Here is a 24,942-nt window from a genome sequence, read left to right on the forward strand (position 1 = left end):
TTTTTGTGTTTTTTCCCCTTCCACCAAACAAATAAATGGGCATCTTCAATGCAAATGGTTATATTTTACAGATATATACATATAAATATGATCCACACTACAACGCTATTGCTAGAATCAACATTGTCGACGACCCGATGTTAAAACTACAAGTTACATGGACTAACAAAAGGCAATTCCTAACCTACATATTATAGATAAAAATACATAATCAGAGAGAAAAAAATATAACCAAGGAAAAAAATCCCCCATCCCTGCCGAGCATCATAACACTAAAACTACATGGTTCTTTTCAACTGTATCTGCCTTTCCTATGTAAGATATCAGAAATCCGACTTCATGAGCTTTACTCGAGGTTTTATATTTACGTTGTCAAAGGGCTTTGCCTGCTCTACGTGTATGTAATCCCTTGTCTTAAGAACCTGCAAAAGATTTGATTTAATGAATTAGCAAATAGTATCCTTACTACGCATTGGGGAAAAAATCTGAAATATCTAAAAGTTCTGATTTGGAAACATTGCTTAAGAAATCAACTTTCATCCTTCCCAAATACTCCACAGGTTGCGGTTCAGCATCCAGTTCCCTCATTCCCCCATTCTCATTTTTATAGGAGGGTAAGTAGAATTTATAACAGTACAAAGCTAACCATCAAAATTAGACTCCCGTCCTCATTTGTCATGACTGCACCACACTTTTGTCCTAGAAACCTTTCATCTTAAGCACACATGCATCATGCATGCTTGAATACACACAGCCCCATACGTGACCACAAGTGCACACTAAAGACACGTCAAAATATACAGGATGCATTAATGCATGCAAGCAAAAACCTATCGATTATGTGGATAGCACATTGTATTTCTACCATACCCCATTCTGATAAGTGATAAAGGTAGATGGTGTATGGAATCCAACATTACTCGGGATTGACAAGTTCTTGCTCTTTATAATGGTTCCAATGGAGCTACAATTGTATCATTAACTAGTCTTTTTGGAGTATAGGTCCAAATAAGGCTTGGGCCTCCTTTGGGCCTTACAAATGGTATCAAAGCCTATCCCAACCAAAAATGTGAGACTTGAGTTGTGTCACATACGATGGACTGGCCCATCGAGGACGTCGAGAATATAAGAGAGAGATTATCCATTCTGATAAGTGATAAGGATAGGAAGTGTATGGGATCCCACATTGCTTGGGAATAAAAATTTCTTGCTCTTTATAACGGTTTCAATAAGGCTCCAATTGTATCATTAACTAATCATTTTGAAGTATAGACCTAGATGTGCCTTGGGCCTCCCTTGAGGCTTCTTTGTTGATTAACAGTAAACCATTGGTTTCTTCAAAAGTTCCAACGATCTGCATCAAAGGGATCCATTTCTCTTCACGATGATCATGGAAGCACTGAGCAAAGGTGCGGTGGTGGACTGGGAAGTTCTATCAAGTTTTTCAACAGGAAAAGGAATAAGGACAAGCTGCCAGTGTCTCATTTCCTATTTGACAATGACACATTGATTGATATCTAGTGAGTATAATCCACAACACTTCTCACATTAGCAATTTTGCTACCACATTGTGAGGGTTTTCAGGGATGAAAGTCAATTTGGCTGAATCAGAGTTGGGTTCCACCAATGATGTGGAATACATTGGGGTATTGGCTTGTATTATAGGTTGTAGCGTAACATCATTGCCTATGAAGTATTGGGATTTATTCAGATTCCGGGGGGACATCGTACAAGGTAATTTTTTTATTAGTAGTTGTACAAGGTAAAATCACTATGGGAAAATATCATTGGGTAATAGGAAGGTGATTGGCGTGATGGGAGTGTCTTTATTTGACTAGAGGGGATCAAATCACTTTGATTGGGAGCACGGTTTCTAACTTGCCTACATATTTTCTGTCCCTCTTCCCAAGTCAGTAGGTATGGCCAAGCCTATAATATTGAGAAGCTTCAGGAGGATTTCGTGGGGTGGAGTAGATGGTGAAGCCGTATGTCATCCAGTTAGTAGGCCTACAATATGTACATGGATTTCTTCAGGCAGTTTGGAAGACAAACCTGATAGTATTTAATTGAGCATTATTGGACAAATGGTTGTGGCGCTATGCAATGGAGATGGAGGATTTACGGCGATCATTGGAGGAATGTAATTATGGAAGTATGTGGGGTGGATGGCACTTTGATGGGGTCAATGGGCCATTCAGAGTACAAACGCAGAAGCATATTTGCCAAGGATGGGGAGAATTCTCCTAATCAATTACATATGAGGTGAGAGATGAGTCCAAAATCAGATTTTGCTACATGTGGTGTGGGGAGATCAAGCCCGCAAAGTAGTCTATTCAGAGCTCTTTAGAATCTCGTGTTGCATGGAGACGTCAATTGATGAGCTTTACCAATTTCTAATTTATCCACAGTGGACCATTTCTGTTATCAGACTACTGAGGGATTGAGAAGTGGATTGGTCTCTTCGCTTCTCAGCCATGTTAGATTGAGAGAAAACCCTGAGGATGGAGTGGATTTACTCTAGAAGGAAAAAGTTTTGAGGTTAGATCTTTACTATTAAGTTCTACATCCGGCAACTGAACACTCTTTTCCTAGGAAAAGCAAGTTGAGGAACAAGTCCCCCTCTAAAATGTCTTTCTTTGTGTGGACAACTTTAGAGAAGATTCTAACCATGGATAACTTAAGGAGGCAAATAGGAGTGATAAATTGGTGTTCTATAAGCAACAAGAGCAGGGAACTTTCAATCATTGTTGCTTCATTTTTTGTGTGATGAATTGGCTAGGGCCTTGTGGTCATCAATTTTATGTGTGTTGGGACTGAATGGGTAATGCTCCAACAGGTGGTCGAGTTAATAGCCGCGAGGGGAGGCAAATCAGGCGATAATTTGACAAGATCTATGGAGGATTCAGATTTTATAGTTAGGTGTTTCAATCCTCCATATTTTATAGTCAGGTGTTTCAATATATGCCACACCATTAAAATACTGACAGGGCAGCAAATTCTGTCACTGCAATTCATCCTCATAAGGGGGGAAACCAAAATGAAACATTTTAGAAAACCCAAAGGACTGTTACGAGGACCAACTTGAGATTTTTCTTTTTTTTTTTATCGGTAAACAAGATTTTATTGTTCAAAAGAATAGGCCAATGCCCAAGTATATGGGACATATACAAAAGCAACGCCTAGGCGTGCTTAGTTTAGAGATACAAGGAATTCATGAAACGACAAGCCATGAAAATCAATTACAATCGACCAACGGAGTAAAGTATTGAAAAATAGACTTCTAAGCTCTTCCATTGACTGCGCTTGATCTTCAAAACTTCTTTCGTTCCTCTCCCTCCAAACCAACTTGAGATTTTTTTAGGGATGAAATGTATAATTTATGGAAAATGAAATGGAATTTCTCAACCAAATCTGTGTTTATTAATAAAAATTCGATTATCATCATCCACCCACAACTTCATGCATGTACACATCTTTCGGACTTCCAATACCAAAACTTCTATCAATTAATAAGAGCAAGCACCCTCACATTTCACCATGAATGGACCAACATAGAGACCATGCAAAACTTGATGGACTAACATTTAAGACAAATGACCAACCAAATGTTGCTTGGTTGGAGAGACCATTTGAAGAGGATGAGGTTCATCCAGTGGTTAGAAGAATGACTAGAGACAAAGCACCAAGTATAGTCGGGTCACTATGGCACTCTCAGTCTTGTTGGGAGGTGATCAAGGAGGATGTTATAAGGGTATTCCAGGAACTATTCTCGTTTGGGAATTTTGAGAAAAGCCTCAAAGCTACTTTAATTGCACTCATCCCCAAGATAACCAGGGCTTCAGATGTTAAAGATTATTATCGCCCTATTAGCCGTGTGAATGAGGTGGTTTAAGATCATTTTGAAAGTCATTAAGCTCAGTTTGAATACCAAAACCATCTCATCTCATCTTATCTCATCTCATCATTACAATTTTCACAAATTCCCACATAAAATACAATAAACAATTCAACTTTTTCAAATCCCAAAAAAATTATAATATTAAAAAAGATATTATGACAATATTTTATTCAACTTTCATCTAAAACCATCTCATCTCACTATCCAAACCCCACCTAATAGGATGAGAAAACCATTTTGAAGACACAATGCTTTAGACAAATTCTAGATTCGGTGCTAATTGCCAACAAATGTCTTGATAGAAGAATTAAGTCAGGAGTACTAAGTGTCGTGTAAATTAGATATGGAAAAGGCCTTATGATTATGTCAACTGGGAATTCCTCGCAACTTGCTTGGGAGGCGTGGATTTTGGGAGAAATGAAATTTGTGGATTAGGCATTGTGTTTCCACAGTCCGGTTCTCGATATTAGTGAATGGTGATCCAATTGGCTTCTTTAGTGTTTCCTAGGGATTGAGACATTGTGATCCCTTCTCTCCTCTACTGCTTGCCATTGTCATGGGTGATCTCGATAAAATGTTGTCTCTTGTAATTGGGGGGGGGGGGGGGTTCTCAGGTTTTTCAGTGGGGGATACCAACCAAGGCACAATTGCTATTTCTCATTTATTGTTTGCTAATGATATGTTGGCATTTTGCAAGGCGGATCAAGGCTCCATCCAATGGAAAAGATGATTTGGATTCACTCTGAGAAAAGTAAATTATCTATAAGTTCATTCTATAAGGTCATCACTACTCAAGCTAACGATTGTTTTCCTTGGAGGAGCATTTGGACTAAGGAGTCTCTTAAGGTTGCCTTCTTCTTATGGACAGCCTCCTTGGGGAAGATTCTGACCACGGAGAATCTAAAGAAATGCCAGATCATCATTTATTGATTGGTGCCATATGTGCAAAAATAGGGGAGAAACAGTGGATCACTTGCTCCTTCTTTGTAAGGTTGCTAGATCCCCGTGGAATAATTTGTTCAGCACAGTTGGGTTAGCATGGGCTATGCCTGGGAAGGTCGAGATTCTATATCTAGCTCCTGAATGATCAAGAACACTCTCTGAATGATCTTAAAAGATTCCTTTTCAATACATCATTCCTTTGGGTATAGCAAAAGACATCGAGGAACATAGTCTCCTGATTTCCTTGTATCTATATCTAGCTCCTAATTTGGTACATTCTCTTGTACACATCTTATGTAGTTAGGCTTTGCCTATTTCTCATTAATAAAATTCGTTTTACTTGTTAAATAAAGGTTTCACTAAAAGCTCTCCACTAAATCTCGGAAGAGAAGATGGCAAGATAAAATATAACATCAACCAGGAAAAGCTTAACATACATACCAGCGTCTCAAAAAACATCCTCGATGCTTCCTTACGAGTTTTACCAGCTAATAGATTGTCCATGGTGAGGGCCTTTCTTCCCTGTAAAGCTTGCTTATCAAATGATGTCTGTAGATACTTGGCAACAGCCCTAAAAAAATTGAGAAAAAACAGAACATCATTAAGTTGTTCAAGTTTGAGTCAATCAATTTGGACTGATAAGAATTTTTATTCAAATCATTACAGAAGTCTATCAGATTAGTTGTGTTCATAATGAGATGAGTCCTACTTGACACACCCTCCACATCATTGACATGACAGAAACTAATTTGTAAGAAAAACTTAAACTTTCAATTTTAAATTTTCAATCTGACATGTCATCAGTGTGGAGGTTGTGTCCTAGCAATAAGACACATCATGAAGTCAATCAGAATCTCGAAAACCTTAAACCAAATCATCAGCCTATCTTTCCAAATACTCAATCCAGGTTGGGGTAAAACATGGTAAAAACCAGGAACCCAGGCTATTAAACAACTTGAGAGCAGTGTTATGATAAGCTGCCCTATCTATGGTGCTGGCAGTTCCCACAGGAGAAAAAACATTGACAACCACCTATTATCTCCACTCCAAAGCCTTTGCTAAACAAAAAAGAACAGTGTGTAATCAACATATTGACCATGGTAGGTAAGCCTAAATATACAATTATGATCAGTTTGATATTTAGGTCAGGCTCTGACAATAACAAAAAAAAAAAACAAAAAACCTTGTTGATACAATCCAAAAGTCAGTGAAGTGACAGGCAAGAGAAAATCTAGTCTCTAGCATCTTTCTTAGCAGGGCAAAATTTACTGCCGAGTATTAAGAAATAAAACTGAACAAAAGAGGCATACACACCGGGTGCGAGAAGACCATCCACTGTTCTCAAAAAGACGAGTTTCTTCAGTACATGGCATACTTTCATCGTATTCTTCAGCTACCTCATTATCATCTACATTCAGGAATTCTGGGAGAAAGGCAAAAGACTATGTTAGAGGAACCACGGGCCAGCAATTTAACATAGAATCAGTAAAAGATGTTTCTATGAATTAAAACCGCAGCAAATTCCACTCCAAAATGAACAAGATTACCAACACAGTCACCCATAAGAGGCATATCTCATTAGCAACTCATACGTATCTCAAACCCCACAGCAATACAGAATGAAAAGCTAAAAGTAAAAGTAGCTCCTCCGTTTTTAGATTTTAGAGATTGTGAAACTAGCACAGAAACAGTGTACACCGATCTCATGGGAAATTTGCAAGTATTCTGAAATCTTTATAGCTTATTTAGCTAAAACAACTTCATGAAGTAATTCACTTCACAAGGTCGCACAACTAACGTCTAGGACACTATCAAATTTCTAAATTGAGTATCAATGACAAACAAAAGAAAGAAAAATTGAACCTGTGTCATTCTCAACTGTGGCATCTTCAAAACCCTGCAACATATAGCCAAGATTCTATTTAAATCATGCACGAGAAATATAAGAGAGAACTTCCAGACATTATAGTGCCATGTGCATAGTGAGTTGAGATGAGATGAAAGTTGAATAAAATATTATTAAAATATTATTTTTTAATATTATTATTGTTTTGGTTATGCCTATGAGGGTGGTGGACTTGTTGGTTGTTGGAGAAAGTTGCAAGGCTGTCATCAAGTGGCAGCACTATGGAAGATGATTCGTCGTGCATCATGTGGTGCGTTTGGACGGAAAGGAATGCGCGCTGCTTTGAAGACAAGGAACGCACAATGGCCGAGATGAAGAATTTTTTGTTACACACTTTAATGTGCTGGTTTTCTGCTATTGTATTGCATGGGGACAATGTTCATGATTTTTTGTCTTTAATTTATCGCTCTTAGAATGTCTTTAGGTGTTCTTCTGTATATTCCCTATGTACATAGGATATAAAATTGATCTCTTACTTATCAAAAAAAAATATTATTATTGTTTTGGGAATTGAAAAAGTAAAATTTTTTACTATATTTTGTGTGGAAATTTGAGAAAGTTGAAATGATGAGATGAGATGAGATTAAACACTTTCACTATCCAAACAGGGCCTATAGTGAAAATACTGACATATAATACAAAGCATAATTTCGAAGATGGCCATGTGCCTGAAAAATATAGACTATACCAAACGAATGCCCAATAAGGAAAAGAGTAACTTGCCAGCAGACCATATTTTATGCAACAACTTGTGAGTCTGTGCATTCACACGTACATGTATATAGATGTGCATGTCAGAGTAAACTGAAAGGAGAGAGTAAAACTATTATAAAAAAAAGGATGAAGACTACAACTTACCCTATGATCTTCAACACCAGGACGGTCAAGGGCGGGAATTTCTCCATCCATGATACTCAGTGGATCAGACTCCGGACAGTTTAGATTTTCTTTATCATTCAAAGAAGCATTACTCACATCCAATTGAAGCTCTACAGAATCCATAGAGTCTATTTTAATTTCTCCACTGCAAGTAAGAGGGTCTTTCTCCTCACAACCAAACTCGGCAGGCAGGACTACATCCTCATTCTTATTATGTTCTGTTTCCTCCAAAGTTTGGGTACCATTTTCAAAACCTAGGATATTAAATTCACTTGCAAGTGAAGCTTTATCACCATCTGCTCCTATTCCAACATCACCTTGTATAATTTCAAGGGAATTAACTGCTTTCCCATTGCTCATATCCTCCATAGAAGCATCCCCCTCGACAGTTTGAGAATCCAATTTCTTATCAGGTGACATGCATGATACATCCTTTGGCAGAAAAGCAGATGGATCATTGATTTTATCAACAAGAGCTGGCTGCACTGCCAAGTCAGCTGTCACGTTGCAAATATCTACAGAAACAGGATCAGTTGAGCAATTTACAGCTTCAGCAACTTCGGCACTCCCTCTCTCAATTTCTATTTCAGTTATCTCCCCCAAGGGTTCATCTCGAGAACTTTTAAGCTCCTGTACATCAGAAACTGCCTTTATCTGACCTTGAGAATCAATATCACAAGATCCAAAGTCATAAACTTCGACCTGATGTGTCACAGTGTGAATGGAAGTGTCAGCAGGTTGTGCTTCTAAATCACTTCTGACTCCCACAGGTACAGTACTCTCATTCATTTCACTTTCTTCAGCAACCTTGGGCCCAACAGAAGACTCCATATCCTTTGCTACTTCTGAAGAAGCATTACCTTGATCATTTTCAGAAACCTTGGTTCTGCTCAGATCAAATGTCTCAGTATGCAAAAATATCAATCCGGCAGACATACCTGAAAGAAACAGAAAAACCCAGGTACCTAGTGAACTGATAGTTGAAGCAATTCCATAAACAGATCTTGATTTGTTATTTAGAACTAGCATAATCAAGAAAACACCAAACTCAGAAAACAAATGAGTTGAAATATTGTGAATACAGCACTACATTAACTCAGTGAACATGCATTCATACTCAAAAACTTAACCAAGTGTTGGCCTCATAACATTGGGGTCACCTATAGATCCTCATCAACTAATCAGGGTCCACTATGCATCTGTGTTCAGTGAAATTCATACAAGAAAACCTGAATACCCATTAATCAAAAGCAACCAGTGATATCCATCAGCAGCATAATCAACATGCACAGGCACGCAAAAGAGTGACTGGAAGTCTCGTGAGTGGATATGCCAACAGGTCCTTCTCGAGTAAAGAGCATCCATATAAAAAGATGCTACTAAAAAAGGGACAGACAGACAAAAACAGCTAAAATAAATGAATAATTAAGTCCAGATGAAAACAGGACACACACCTTTTAACATAAGAACTAAAACTATATTAAAAATAATAATTCATGCAAACAGATTGAATCTTTAGCACTAGGAACTTACCAGTAAAAATGGGCTCACTAAATATTTCATCTTCCAAGAATTGTCTAAGAATAGTTGAGATCTCAGGGGGTGTGCAAGGAGCTTTCTTTCTAACACGACGTATGTCCTCAGTACTTGTCAACTGTTGACGAATAGTACTAAAGAAAAAAGCAAGAAATTTCATTAGTAGTTTACTTAAGAGACAAAAGATTGTAAGTAAGAGTTTAACTACAGCATATCAAATCAGGCATACTTCGTTCACCATTGAAACACTGGATTCGAACCATAGTTACTTAAATATGCAAGGAACAGCAACCACTAAACAGTTCCCACTAGTATAATACGGATGGAAAAATTATCCATGTGTTACTGCTACTGAACAAAGCATATTGAAATTACACAAGATATTGGCCAAAAAGTATAGCCATGGAATCAACTGTCTCTTTCACAACAGTCCAAGATATTTCTCTTGACTGGTAAGTTACATAATACTTCCTTTGACCTCACCCTTTCGGGTATACTTACGGCGGAAGGAAATTCCACTTGATCTGAAGCTAATTTACGACAAACTAAGGATGGTGTTTTCCTTTTCAAGGACTGTTAAAGGTGCTAGGTTATATCATTAGCATTTTTTTTATATATAAGTAATATCATTAGCATATTTTAGAAAGTGAGAAGACAATAGCAGTTCAGTGGGTGATGGAGGAGGGGAGAAGGCAAAACTTGACAAATTGGAGTAATAGATGTTGCATCGGCACGGTCTCCGGGATTCCACGTCATCAAAAAAAGATGTTTCCATACATGAGCTCCCCACTAAAGTCTGTTAACTGAGCAATAAAAGCAACATTCATAAAAAATAATAGAACAGAATTAATTTTTTCTTTCTTATTTTGATTATCTTCACCGAAAGAGAATGGTGCACTATAATCTAAGTAATATCATAAGAAACTGGAATAAGCATGTCAACTACAAATTAAGTGTCAGTATGTTCATGAGCGGAACCATAGTGGAATAGGAAATAGAACATACTCGCCATGCAACACCATCGTATCATCCATAAGCACTTTCCTCTTCAAGACACTAGACCGGGGTGCAGACCTGGGACGTTTTGTGGATACTGTTTCAGGTACAGGTGGAGTAGGCTTCATTTTCAAAACTGAAGATCTTCTTCCTACTGAAGCAACAAAATATTCATTTGAGTCATAACCATGTATTAACTGTCGCAAGCCTTCCAAGCCAAATAGAATTCTAACTACTGTTCTTCCAGGAAAATAGAGGCAAAAGACCCACCCACTCATCCAAACATTGATATTGAAATTATCCATCACAAACATGCATTAATGATAAGGAATTAAGAAAAAATCATTTGATACCTAAAATGGAAGACAACAAATCATCATCATCAGGAATTGACTCTGCAGTTCTCTTGGATCGTGTCATGCCAAAAGATTCAACTGAGTTTAAACTCTGCACTGTTAGAGTACTTTCTGTGAAACTGCGCTTTTTTCCTGAGATGAGTTTGATCCCAGCACCAGCTCCAACACTGCCAGGAAGTGCTTCTTTGTCTGGTGTAGACACTGCTAGAAAATCGTTTGGTTTACCAGTGAGCCCCTCTGGTAGAGAGAGCATCTTTTCAGGTGCAGGAAAGTTAGAAGTCCCAGAACTATTTAAATTATTCAACCGACTCTCATCAGCGCCCGCATTGTCCAGTTGCTCATCTAACATCCTGGAACCTGCCTGAATTTCTCCACATAGAGGAGGCTCTGAAATTTGATTTTGTTTTAAGCACACATCAGTAACATCATTTGGAAGGCGCTCGTCGCCTAAAACCAAAGGGAAATTATTAATCAACAGGTACAAGCAGGTGGGTGCGCACACATTTCAGGGAGCACAGGGGTGGTTTGATGTATGTGCTAACATACACTTTACACCACTAGCTCAGATTAGTTACACAATTAGTTCGTATGTAATAAATAATAACGGCCCAAAAACCAAAAAAATAAGATTAACTAATTAATTCTTGATGGTAAGTCAGAACAACCCCTAAATTAATACCTCCAAGAGATGACATGTTAGGTTCGCTTAGATGGGAATTGCATGCCTGAAGCACATGGGATTGATTTGACAATGTAAATTTGTGAGCAACAGGGTTTAAAGTCTCATTCTCTTTTGGTTCTTGACAAGCACGAGCTTCAACATTTACAACCTCGGGATGCTCCGGTGATTCCAATGTACAGACAGCATTTGAAACCGATGCTTTGTTATGGGAGCATAACACTCCCACGTCATTATCAATTTCAACATCATTGAGAATTTCAGGTCTTGAGGATGCTTGATCATCCTCTAGATAGCCCTTTGACTCTAGTGCACCAGTGCTACTTGAAAAAGTTCTACGAACAGGATCCTCAAAATCAGAGGTGACATGAGAGCAACCAGGAGATGCAACGGTTTCATCCACCCTAGCGCAGGCAAATTTCAGATCTGTTTGATGGACAAAGGGTGTACTGGGTTCGTTGTCTATAACAACTCCATTGTGGATATCTTCAGCCCTGTCCAGACCATTCAACATACCAATGGTCCCATCTGAAAATTCTGATACCGGACAAATGGGTTTAGTTTGATCAGCAGGATTTGAAGATGGTAAAGAATTTGATAGGCAATTATCTTCCGCCGTGCACTCCATACTCGATAGGGTGGGTGGCACAAATCCCTGTGGCTTAACCTGTTTGATCTCCAGGTCACCCTGAATGCTTCCATTCTCCTCAACGGTATTAGGATTAAATTCATTCCATGAAGACAAATTCGCCGTATTATTATCCCCAGGATGATGATCTAACCTCTGGCCAGCATTTACTGTGCTCTCCCCTGCAACTAATCCCGTTAAATTGCGATCTTCTGACTCCATATGATCATCACAGGCCAAAGCCTCCTGAACATTGGACAAGTCTGGCTCTTCCAATAATCCAGGAGTGGATGGAGCCTGAGCATACTCAAGCATTTCAGTATCAGTGGCTAGACCTACAACCTGTTCAGAAAGGGTGATTTTATATATCAAACAAAGGCCAATGAAAAAATACAGACAAAGAATGTATGACAATTTTCTTATCAACCTGATTTCCACTTCCATTCACGGGCATGGCTTCTGAAGCTTCAGCTATCCCCTCATAACTCCCATCCTTTGACATAAGTGTCACTGATTGGATGGACAACTGCTGATCAGCACTGCAACCAACAAAGAATAAGGTATGTCAGAAGTTCAGGGATCAGAATGATTTGGATAAAGCAGCAGAGAACCCATACATGACAAAGATGGCCTAAAAAGTTGAGGGCCTCTTTTAAGTTTTAAGTCTTTAAGAGAAGACATGAAAATTAGGAGCAAAATATATCAACATAAAGAGAAAACAGGCAATGTGAATCTTAAAATTGAACCACCCACATCTTAGCATGACACCCTTTTTTCTTTTGATTGTTATGTTCCCCACACCCATGAGAAGTTTTTTTTTCTTTTATATATAACAAAGATGGCCTAAAAAGTTGATGGCCTCTTTAAGCCTTCAAGAGAAGATGTGAAAATCATGGAGTAGAATATATCAACATAAAGAGGAAACAGGCAATCTGAATTTTAAAATTAACATAGAGGCGAACCACCCACATCTTTGCATGACACCCTTTTTTCTTTTGATTGGGATGTTCCACAAACACCCACACCCATGAGAAGCGATTTTTTATATACATATGATAAATTTTAATAGCAAGAAAAAACAAACAGACATTATCGCAATACACAAGAGTAGGCTTCAAATACACCTAATGAGAGGGGAAATAGGTCAACAAACTCTGGAGTACCAAAATTGGGAAGACAAAGGTGGGCTGCCACCCAGCGGTAAAGAGAAGTAAAAAAAAATTCTCTCTCCATAAGTGCCTAGCAAATTGGGGTCCTTTTCCATAAGGTTTTCCTGTGAGGACTCTAAAACTGCCCTTTCCAGCATGCTAACAAATCTACCACCCTTCTGGGCATGACCATATTAGCCCATGTAGGTTAAGCAGATTGCCACAAAAAGGTGGCTATCCCATTGTGAAGTAAGAGGTGATCCACCAATTCTACATCCCGTTTGCACATACACGACCACCATAACATGTCTCTTCCTCAAATTTTCTAAGGTAAGGAGCTTCCCCAATGCAGCTGTCCAAACAAAGAAAGCTGCCCTTGAGGAAGTTTTAATCCTCCAAATGGTCTTCCATGGAAAGAAGATGTTATCATAGGGGATTAACGCATTATAGACTGACTTAACATCAGACACACCTCACTTGGATATGCTCCAAAGTAGTTTGTCTACAACATCCAGTCTCTTTCTATAGGCATACAGTTAAGCATAAAAGGATGTAAAGTGATCCACCTCCCAATATTGTGCCGTAAGTGTAAACAGCATTTGCCATTGTATTTTAATTTACTTTTGTTTCATTTTCGGAGCCAATGGTATTTCTATGATTTTATGTTTTTCACATGGGTTACTTTTGATCCATTCGATCTTATTTTGGGTTTTCTTATATTTTGAAATGTAATTTGTTCCTAACAAATGTGCAGTTTGGAATTAGTAGTCAAAGTTCATAGAATCCAACTCTTACCACAGTCAAACTTCCATCAAAATTTAAATTTTTTAGAATTAAACTTTGAATGCCTTCAATTCAATAGGAAATGGTATTATGAAAATTCAGCAGTAATTATGCTCTTAAGGTTTGAGTTAATCCGTCCTTTTACAAGGTGTGAAGCCACCTAGTCAGGTGGGATACAATCTACACCCCAATTGCTGCAGGCGAATTGGGTATAAGAATTTTACTCCTGTTCAATATAGCCCCATTACAAAAATGGTTATGGCAGAAAGCCATTGAGAGGGAGGATTTGTGGCAATTGGCTGTGGGAACCAAATATGGTAGCATGTGGGAATTATGGTGTTCAAATGAGGTCAGTGTGCCCTTTGGGGTTGGGGTGTGGAAAAACATCAAGAGAAGGCGGGGGACTTCTTGCGCTTTATTAATTATGTGGTGTGTGATGGGTCTAAACCAGATCCTGAAATGATGTGTGGTGTGTGGGGGCGAACCTTTTTTTTTTTTTTTCCCTTTTGATAAGTATGTGTGGACCGATCTTTGAAGACAATCCCAGAATTGTTTCATTTATCTCATCATAAGGAGGCTTCGGTTGCAGAACACTGGCAGATCTCAGATAAATTGCTCCAATGGAATATTACTTTTATAAGACCAGCATATGATTGGGGGGAGTAGGATGTATTCTCTTTATTCTTCAACCCATTGTACTCGTTTAGGTGGAGCAGGAGGAGGAGCAATGTTGGACTCCATCAAAGAGATGAAAGTTCGAGGTAAAGTCCTATTTGAAAATGCTCCTCCCTTCAATTTGCCCTTCTTTCCCTGGAAGTGTACTTGGAAAAACAATGCAACTACAAGAGTAGCTATCTTTGTTGGGATGGCTGCCTTTGGAAATATTTTAATGATGGATAACTTGAGAAAAAGACATTTAGTATTGGAATTGTGCTGTATGTGCTAGCAAAATGGAAAAATATCGATCATCTTTTACTGCACTGTGAGTTGGCGAGGAGCTTATGGGTTGCGATTTTTTACACCTTTTGGTCTGAGTGCTTTATGCACTAGAAGGTAGTGGACTTATTGGCATGTTGACAGGCTCCTTGCCATGGCCACAAATTCAGAAGTTTGGAGGATGGCCTGATGTGCTGCATTTGGAAAGAGCGCAATGCCCGAACTTTCGAAAACTTTTGGAGGAAGGTGACGTAGTTAACGCCCTATAGTTCAACAATCTTCATTCTCGGATAAAAGCTCACAACAGTCCCCAAGTTTCCAACCTATTAGATTTGAAGGATTTGCTCTTTTTCACCTTCTTGCTAGTTGTGTGTATCTTTTGTATACTTTATGCACTTGGGTTACGCCCCTTTGCACCTTCTAGTAACATCTTTGGCTTCCAATGGCCTTATTTCCCGTCAAACCATAAGATTCTTAAAATAAAATGAGAAATGTTTGGTTCACAAAAATATCTAAAGAAAATAAAGTTCACAAACTGATGTAGTTTGTTGTGGTACGTGATATTGTACAATTACTTTTACTTAGAACATCTAACGTATTACATCTAGCCACATTAGCTTGTGAATTTTACTTTTATTTTTTTTTATTGGCACCATGTGTTCGAGAACAAAGTCCCGACTAATCCAGGGTGCACATGCCCTTGGCAAAGAGTTTTCTGCAAGTGCACCTCAATTAATTCAAAGGGAAGTTCCCTAGGGGTGGCAATTTGTGTTCGCAGGTCATGTTCATATCGTGTCAATTCATAGACCTCAACTGTATGGGTTAATCGGAACACAACCCATTAAGTTAAATGGGTCATATCTTCAAACTCTAACACGACTCATTTAAATAATGGGTGACATGACACGACCTGTTTTGACCTGTTTAATAATTAATTAAAAATAGATCAACATGACACAACCTATTTCAACCCGTTTTATATAAATGGATAGAACTAACCCGCACATAGCCCATTTGACCTAATTAACATAATTTCACATAAAAATTAAATTCTATATTTATTAGTAGCCACAACATCTCCAAAAAGAAACAATATACCTACTAACAAAAAATATCAATATTTTTCAGATTTTAACCTATAATAAAACCAATATTATAAATCCAACAATAAAATATGAGCATAGGTCCAAAATTATAATCTCAACAATAAAAACATAAGAATATTGAGAAATAAAAATGTTTTTTTTATGACAGGGGAACCACCCCACAGCAGAGCCCTTAGGAATCACCCATGGAACCTAAACCCTCAGGGAGACTAGCACAGCAACCCACCACCATGGCCTCCCACTTAAATCACAGTTTGATCGCAGGGGGAATCGAACCTGTGAGATGGGACACATGCACACAAGTTCGCCCTTACCACTTGGGCTATCCACGGGTGGGTGAGAAATACAAATATTACAACCCAACACAACAATAATAAACATAAGCATATTGTAATAATATCGATGTTACAATCCCAAGAATAACAATTTTACAATCCCAAGCATATTTTGGCAGAGACGATAGAGGAAGAGAAGGGCAAAGAAAGGAGAAGTAGCGACAGCATCACGACAATGTGAAGAGGGACTGAGAAAATATTGTTTCTAAGGCTAGCTTCAAACAACCATTTTTTTCTAATTCTATATATAAAAGAGAGAAAACAAAGGTAAATATAGAGATTAAAGAAATCCCAGGAGAAATGGATACTCTCTTCTTTCCTTACTATGCTAGGGGGAGGAATCAAAGAAGAAGTCTGTCAAGAAGGAATTCGATCTTAAGACAAGAAAGAGAAGCCTAGATCTTCGAGACAGACGATGAAGAGAAAGAGAGGCACAAAAGACAGAGAAAGTTTAACCCTTTTCCTTTGTATACGTCCAGTGTACTTGGGCTTATGTCTATTCTTGGGAATAAAATCTCTTATTACTTATCAAAAAAAGAAAGTTTGACCCTTTAGACAAATGACAAAGAGAGAGACATACAGACACTGAGACAACGACAGAGAGAGAAAGAGATAGAGATAGGGACAAAGAGCTTAACCCTTGAGATAGTCAACCCGAGACAGACGGCAAACGACATACAAAGGGAGACTGAGACTTGAGACGCCAGATGGCGAACTGAGGGAGTTTGAGACTTGAGAGAGTGAGACAGAGAGGGAGACGGACTTGAGAGAGAGGGAGACCAAGAGATACACCGGAGGACAAACAAAGGGAGACCGAGACTTGAGGGAGTGAGACAGAGAGGGTTACCAAGAGAGACACTGGACTGCAGACAAAGGGAGACCAAGAGAAACAGCATCACAGCAGACAAAGGGAGACCATCAACCAAGAGAGGTGGGGGACTGGGGTTACTGACGCGAGAGAATGAGAGATAGTGATAAGTTAGGGTTTAGTTTTTTGGGTTAAAAGGGTATAATTGTAATTTTGAAATAAAATTTAAACAGGTTTTGCGGGTTATTTTGGGTGAAGCGGATTGACTCGTTATTCATCTTTTTATTAATTGTGTCTTAACAGGTTAACCCATTTTGGCCCAAACCCATTTATATCAAATCCAAACTCGCTAAGTTCGTGTCTGGTTCGTATTGGATTCACAAATCATATCACATATTGCCACCCCTAAAGTTCCCTAGTTTGATGGCTCCTAAAAATTGTTTGCAGCTAAGAGGATACGAACCTTAAACCTCGAGGGAGCATACCACCAAGACCAAGGCCTTTACAACTTGAGCCAACCCTTAAGGGTTGTGAATTTTACTTTTGTAAGATCTCCCAAGACTTCTCAAATAAAAACCCTAAATCACCCTTGCATCAACAGTCTCCAAAATTCCATATAAGCCCAAATTACTACTCCCAGATCACTGTTCACAGCCCTGGAAAAGCAGCCAAAACTTAATTTTTCCTATTTGTTTCTCCTCCAAACCTTAAAATTTCCCTAGTCCTCTTAGGGCTTGTTTGGATCGAGAAACGATCTCATCTCATCTCATCATTACAACTTTCCCAAATTCTCACACAAAATATAATAAATAACTCAACTTTTTTAAATCCCAAAACAATAATAATTTTAAAAAATAAAATTCTAACAATATTTTATTCAACTCATCTAAAATTATCTCATCTCATCTCACCTCACTATCCAAACGAGCCCTTAGACACCCCAAATCCACTAAAATTTTACAAGCCCTTCTTCACCATGAAACTCTAACCCTAGCTGGTCAAAGTCTTAATGTAACGGCTATGAAGGAAATCCAGCAACCTAACCTGACACTTAAATCCTATTTCCCAGCCACCTTAGGGCCATCGAATTTCAATCTTTTCTAGGTGAACATGACCATAGAGACTAGATCACCTTTCACATACTTTAGACCTTCAAAACCACAAAATTATTGACTCAGATTATACGAAATTTTTATTCCACTCTTACTATAAAGTCCTGATAAAATGAAGTTCAGTGCATCCAAGAAAACATATATGATAACCAACCACACAAGCATGCATAAGTTCATCACCGAAATAAGCCAAAACATAAACTATTTGCAAGGAGTAAGATCACTGTTTATGCCAACCAGGAAATTAATATCATACTGTTTTGTGCAATGCGCAACCATGTTGAACCATCCACTGAAGTTAAGATGCTTTTTCTGTTCTTTTTTTTTTTTTCCTTTTGCTACATAGAACCAAACAAAAAAATAAAATAAAAGATAGCAAGTAACAGGAAGGGCACAGATAAAGAACACAGCGCGCATATAAAATCCAAAACGAGTCAAAGGCAGAATTTAAAACGCACAGAAAATCTTAAAAGAGAGATGGCAATCAGCTCCACACTATCATCCAATAAAAAAATAAAAGTACAATGCAGTTTAAAACACCTGCCTCTGCAATCAAGAAATGAGTAGAAGAAGCAATTGCATAAGCAAATATGCAATATAGAAAGGTGTGCACACATAAAGCGCAAATGCCTTAAGCTAAACCTTGATTAAGAAGATATAAAACGATTATTCAATACCGATATAAAGAACTTACTCTGAACCACCATCATCCCTTGGAGCTACAACCTTGCTTAAGAGCAGCTCCTGTTTGCCAAAGATTTTTAAGCAAAAAGATAGAAAAAATTTAGTAAGTGACAAAAAAGGACGAGAACTAGGTTAATCAATACATGCATAGGCCAAAAAATAGCATAAGGAAAAGCTCATATGGCACTCAAAATAGTAATAATAACAGGGGCTCCCAGAGAAATAATAAAACGGCGATCATATAAATTTGGGAATGATTACATCAGAATTACCTCATCAAGGTCTAACCCAATCTGGGAAGTGTCGCCATCACCAAACCTCTCTAAAAAAAAAGCCACAGGATGCCACAATTATTTTTTATTTGTGCATACATAATTGAAAGGCATACTGTCATACAATGACATACAATAAAACAAAAAGTACTAACCATCTAATCCAAACTGTGATGTTGAATAAATCACACCCTCCATTGTATCTTGGAGTGTAATCTGCTCCTTCGTACTCACGTGATGATCAACATAATTACTGTAAGAAAGTTGAATGGTTATACATGGATAAAAAAATCTTCCACTTGAACGTCAATAAAGGGATCATCATCCAAATGCCACACAAATTCAACCACATATCTGAGTGCAGGCATCTATAATTTCTGCTGCTAACAAAATCAACCAGAGCAGATCATGAAGCCACTTTAAACATTTTCTTTCTTGATAAACTTATCAAAGAAATAATAGAAAAGAATGATAAATAAACAATGGTCCTTCAAACAGAAAACTAAAACAAGACCACTCCTGTGCCTCAAGAACCATCGAAAGATTCACACAATCTAGAAAATTTGTTCATCAAAAGTATATCCATAACGTGCAATAAAGTGCAGCTTTAATTTAAAAAAGCCTGAATATCTGACTTATAATAAAAAAAAGCCTGAATATCTGGAACTAACCCTTGAAAATTTTCATTATCTGGCAACTCAAAATCATCAAGATCAAAAGTCTCTGGCAACGTGATAGAATGGTATGGTGCAGTAGACTCTTCAGGTGGTAAATCAACGGCAGTGGAGCGAAAAGCTTGCTTTATCTTAAGCAAAGCCTCACTGCAATCATCGAACAGATAATTAACCTTTCTAGAATATATTCTCACCACACCAAGCAGTAGATGGCTGGACAACCGGAGCGCAATTGGGACGTCGGGAAAAAGAATTGAATCTGCTCAAAGAACATAACCATGGAAATCAGGCAAGTTAAAAAAAGAATTCATTACCTAAATAGGGACAACAGAAAAAGGCAACAAGATTTGAAACAAGATCTTATTTATCATATTGTGTTATTTAGTTTCTTCAAAATAGGATATTCACCATCAAAACGGGGGTATTAAAGAACTCAAGCAAATGCAAACACACAGTTCAGACCAGCACAAAACACGTCATAAGGCAAAGAAATTCAGTGACATATTAAATTGGTACAGCTACACCACAATTTGTCATTAGCCATTCTCGTGTACTTGGGCTATGCCTATCAAGTTCATCACTAAATTTTTTGTTTACCGATCAAAAAAGATATATTATTAGCCATTCAATTAACATGGAAATTCGCCGACAAATTTACCCATACACATTCACCAACAAAATCAGAAGAGAAGATTTCTGCCATGAAATCTCACAGTAAACAGATGTCTCCAAAGTCTCCAAAGAACAAAATCTTCTGCAAAAGTAATTGAGAGAAAAGAGTCCCCCACGACCTTCATACCAGACCAACATGAAAATTCTCAAGGAGGTGGTCATCTAACCTCAGAATATAAAAGTGTCCAATCCAAGGAGCCTCCCCCCCCCTCTCTCTCTCTCTCTAAAGCTCCAAGAAGATGAACACATGTATCACATAGGAACTGGAAAATCATAAAATTACTGAACAGTAACCGGAACAATGTGGCTGACTATTTCGTACCAGATTCAATTCCAGTCGTTTTGATGTGTTTCGGGTCATTCCAGCAGGAATGAACATTTCAGTCCAAAAATTAACACGGTTTTTTTGTAATTATTTTGAATCCCATGGCATATCTGTAATTTCCTCATCTTATTATTTACCCCGACCAATTTCTTTTCTTATCAATGTGTCAGTACACTCAATACACTTCTCAATCTACCATTTTACTTTTTCTGATCAATGTGTCATTACACGTCTCCATCCACCATGTAATAAATAAAAGAGATGGGATTTTCAGGCAAAAAATAAAAAAGTTGCTTACATGTTTTTAAAATATTTTCTTTATGGGAAGTTGGAGAAGAAGGACGCCCTTGTGATTATCATTCTAAATGTTATATACATTGGCGGCATTTACTTGGGAGGAATGGGTAGGTGTGTTTATTGAGTATTTTATTGAGGTTTATAAATATGTGTGTTTAAGACTAGTATTGACTATTGAGAAGTATTATTAAGTTTATCAGGTATGTATGTTTTTAAGACTTGTATTGATTTTATTTTGGAATTTAGTTATATATATAATTTATTCATATAACGTCTATCCCGAAACGGTACACCGAAACGTACCAATACCGAAATATTCCGTTCCAGTGCTTCAACTGGAACGGTCAACGGAACGGAATTCAAAACTTTGAGTCCAATACGAATGAGTGATGAAAGGACATTACAAATTCGTTATCAAGTGTAGACCAGCTGGGCAATAGCTACAGTAGACAATTGACTCCCAATCCCATGTCATTCAAGCCCATAATTATGTTTTCTGGCTCAAACCACCTCAAACCGAGCTTTCAATGTCTTAAAATGTTTCCACTAACTGATCTACAACTAGACATGTCACATGGGACTAATCTTGGAAGCATGTGATTGTTGGTGGGTAAGTAAACTGGTGCTCTATCTACAGGGCTACAGGTGCATCTAATAATGTTTTTACAAAAATTGGTGCCACAGCAATATTTTTTTTTTTTTTTAGGACGGGTGACCCACCCCACGGCAGAGCCCTCAGGACACACCCATGGAACCTAAACCCCCAGGGAGACTAGCACAGCAATAAATCTACAGTGACAGGCCAAGGCACTAGTTTACCAGTAATTAACTACTTGGGTTTTGAGGACTTTGCATAGTCACAGATTAATGATAAGTGAAAAAGAAATGTATGGCTTACAGGCACTCAATCAGTACCAGGCTACTATTATGAATTTTTAATTAGCTTGATTATGAATCAAATCTTGATTTGCTTCTCTACATACGAACAACTACTCCTTATTGTACCAGCAACTGGACGGCATTCATTAATGATTCAAATACTGACCACTAAGAGGCAGTCGGAGAAAATGGGAAAAGGAAACAAAAACAGTGAAACAATTCTAAAAGTTTTACATTTCGTTGCCCACACAAACAAGGAGAAAACCCACTTCACTCGGCCTAGCATACCCCCGTCATTCGGCCTAACTGAGAAAAGTTGTATACACCAAACCCCTTCAGAAAAACCAAAGCAACACACCACAAAGCTTTTTTCCTTCACCACCCATATATTTTAAAAAAAAAAAAAAATCATCTATTTAAGGCAAGTTCTCCACTACTTGAAAAAAAAAACAATAAATCTCAACCTTTAATTTATTTTCTCTTACTCCCCTTCCTCAGGAACTAAAGATAACGTAATCAAAGGAACATAAAGCGAGAAATTAAAACGTACCTACGGAGACACCAATATCTGTATCGGCAACCTGATTCTTCCGTAGCTTCCGCTCCAAATGCGCCGCTATCCATATCGTCCCTAGTGGCCCTTTCTTGGCCAATATAAACTGAGAATAAAACATTTCCTATAATATCTTCACCTCACTTCGCCACTGAAGTCCTAGATTTCATGCAATCAATTTTTTTAAAATTCAACTTCAAAAACCCAAAATTTACACTTCAAACCAAAATCAAAAACCCAACTCCCACAACATACAACAAAGCCCAGCGGAAATTTAGCTTCTAAACCATGTTTTTCACCGTCCAGGACGCCAAAAGCAAACAAAAAACCTCAAAATCCATCAATTTACATATTTTAGACCGCAAACCCTAGATTATAAAGAGAACCAATTCCTCTGAATTTTACTTCAAAAACCCAGATTTCCAATTGTATTCCAACCCTGAATTGCTCGAGTTGAGGAAAAAAACCCCGGATTTGCAGAAAACACGAAAGCCCTAATCACACCAGAGCTACTACCACACCATTTCCAGAATCCAAACCTTCCAATTTACAGGACAAGGCTTCATTCACGCTAAATATATCGAATTGACCAAACCCCTTTGGAATTTAAGAGCTTGAGAATCGAAGCTTTGAAGAGAGAGAACAGAGGTGGTGACAAAGTGAAGAGCATAAATTCGCAAGAGCAGCTAAATCAGAAAAACCTAGGAGAGTTCGAGCGACGGTGTTTCGGGTGAGCGTAAGAGAAGAGCAAGCATGGCGTGGAATTTAGCTGAAAAGGGACTGAGTCACTGAGTAAGGGATCGGACGAGTCGAGTTGACGCGTTTGAGCGAAATGGGAAAAGAATTTGAGAGAAGCGCCCTTTGCCTGAGATTTCAAAGATTTTCGAACGTGGTAAATGTTAGAATGTAGTTAAGGTGTATGCGTGCTTGGGTGGTTGCTCCGACTTTAGTGGCAAATTTCCCTTGGAGCAGGCTGTGGTCAAAGTCAGCGATTGCATGGCCATGGACTTTTGAGGTTTCGTTTCTGATTGGTGAATACTGTGAGATGCGCTCCACTGCATAAAAGTCTGGCATGCTTCGACAGTTGGACGACGTGTTTGGGTTAGGCGAGATGAAAGGATGTAAAAAGAAATCAAAAATCGGTTGAACCGATCAAACCGGATTTGGTTTGGTTGGTTTGGTTTCAATTTGGTTCAATATCGATTTTCATAAAATCGGTTTTAAATCCAACCGGACCGATATATATATATATTTTTTAACTTTTAATATAAAAGTCTTATTGTAAGTAAGTTTACGTACCAAATTGCATACCGATCCTGACATATAAGTCATTCATTTAATGAAATTGTGCATATTAAAGACGGAAATGAGTTTCTTGAGACAAAGGACCTTCTTTTTCTCTCAAAATTTTTCTTTTATTATTTTTTTTCAATGAATAAAAGTCATGTGAGCATTGGTATGCGATTTGGTGCGCCAAACCTCTTGTACTTAGCAAGATTCTAAAAAAAATATGTCAGCGTCGATACACAATTTGGTGTGCCAAACCGCTTGTACCTATCAAGGCTTATTTTTTATATTATATATAAAGTATTTTTCATATTATATTATATATATTATATACTAAATTGCTAATTAATATAAGATGAAATCTTAATCTTATTATTCATGTCTGTTAATCTTATAATATAAAATTAATATAACATAAATTAATTTTATAATTTTTAATATAACATTTAATATAACATATAAATTTTAATCTTATAATATAAAATTAATTAAGGGTGCCCCCACCCTTAAGCCCAAAATATATATATATACCTATATATATATATATATACACACGTATATAATAATAATCATAATTTCGTTACCAAAACAACGTCATTTTAATGAAATTATTTTTTTTATATATGCAACGCCGCCTACCCCCCTCATGTTAGACCTCCACGTCGAGTTGCCTCTAGAGATGCCGCACATGCCCTAGTCATGGTGGGGACAAACACCTTGACTAGCCCAGAAGCATGCCTTGGCTCGTGGGGTGACACGCACGGGACGCCTAGCATGCATGCCTTGGCTCGTGGGGTGACACGCACGGGGCGCCCAGCATGCATTCCTTGGCCCGCGCAATGGCACACACGGGGCGCCTAGCATGCGGGCTAGCGAGGCTAGTGAGCACCTGCCCGTGCGTGCAGCCATGCACTGGGCCCCCATGCACGCAAGCGCACGCACATGCACAACCCTGCCGCACACCAACAAGGTTAGTAGCATGCCTCACGGCTCCAGCCCTTGCCTTGCAGAGCAGGTCAGTGGCGTGCCCACCAAACATGCCATCCAACACATGGCTCTAGCCCATGTCTTGCAGCTTCAGCGCCTAGGCCACCAGCCTAGGCCAAACCGTGCATCACCATGGCTCACCATCAGCAAGCCATGCAATACCACCTAACCATGGACCAGTCCGAAGACTACCATGCACCAACTTAGCCCACCATGGGCCATGCATGCCATGGCTAGTTTTGGTCCATGACCACTATCATGTTA

General features: G+C 38.3%; 1 protein-coding gene across 3 annotated transcripts; it reads right to left on the reverse strand.

The window, feature by feature from the left end:
• LOC121259205 (sister chromatid cohesion 1 protein 4-like) lies at window positions 1-23,330 on the reverse strand. Of its 3 annotated transcripts, none has more exons than XM_041160710.1 (15): window positions 22,402-23,330; window positions 19,676-19,937; window positions 19,160-19,257; window positions 19,005-19,054; window positions 18,743-18,792; window positions 12,248-12,359; window positions 11,193-12,162; window positions 10,511-10,960; window positions 10,167-10,308; window positions 9,159-9,295; window positions 7,605-8,563; window positions 6,704-6,737; window positions 6,155-6,263; window positions 5,282-5,411; window positions 1-422 (listed from the first exon to the last, which is right to left on the reverse strand). In XM_041160710.1, the coding sequence occupies exons 1-15, from the start codon at window positions 22,523-22,525 to the stop codon at window positions 324-326; spliced, it is 3,726 nt and encodes a 1,241-aa protein (XP_041016644.1). In that variant the 5' UTR covers window positions 22,526-23,330; the 3' UTR covers window positions 1-323. The 3 variants fall into 3 exon arrangements, with proteins under 3 accessions (XP_041016644.1, XP_041016645.1, XP_041016643.1); XM_041160711.1 differs by having other exon boundaries at window positions 10,167-10,311; window positions 10,511-10,900; window positions 22,402-23,329; XM_041160709.1 differs by having other exon boundaries at window positions 10,167-10,311; window positions 22,402-23,328.
• Window positions 23,331-24,942: the final 1,612 nt, after the last annotated feature.

The sequence above is a fragment of the Juglans microcarpa x Juglans regia genome, chromosome 4D (genome assembly GCF_004785595.1).
Source record: "Juglans microcarpa x Juglans regia isolate MS1-56 chromosome 4D, Jm3101_v1.0, whole genome shotgun sequence".
Classification (NCBI taxonomy): Eukaryota; Viridiplantae; Streptophyta; class Magnoliopsida; order Fagales; family Juglandaceae; genus Juglans; species Juglans microcarpa x Juglans regia.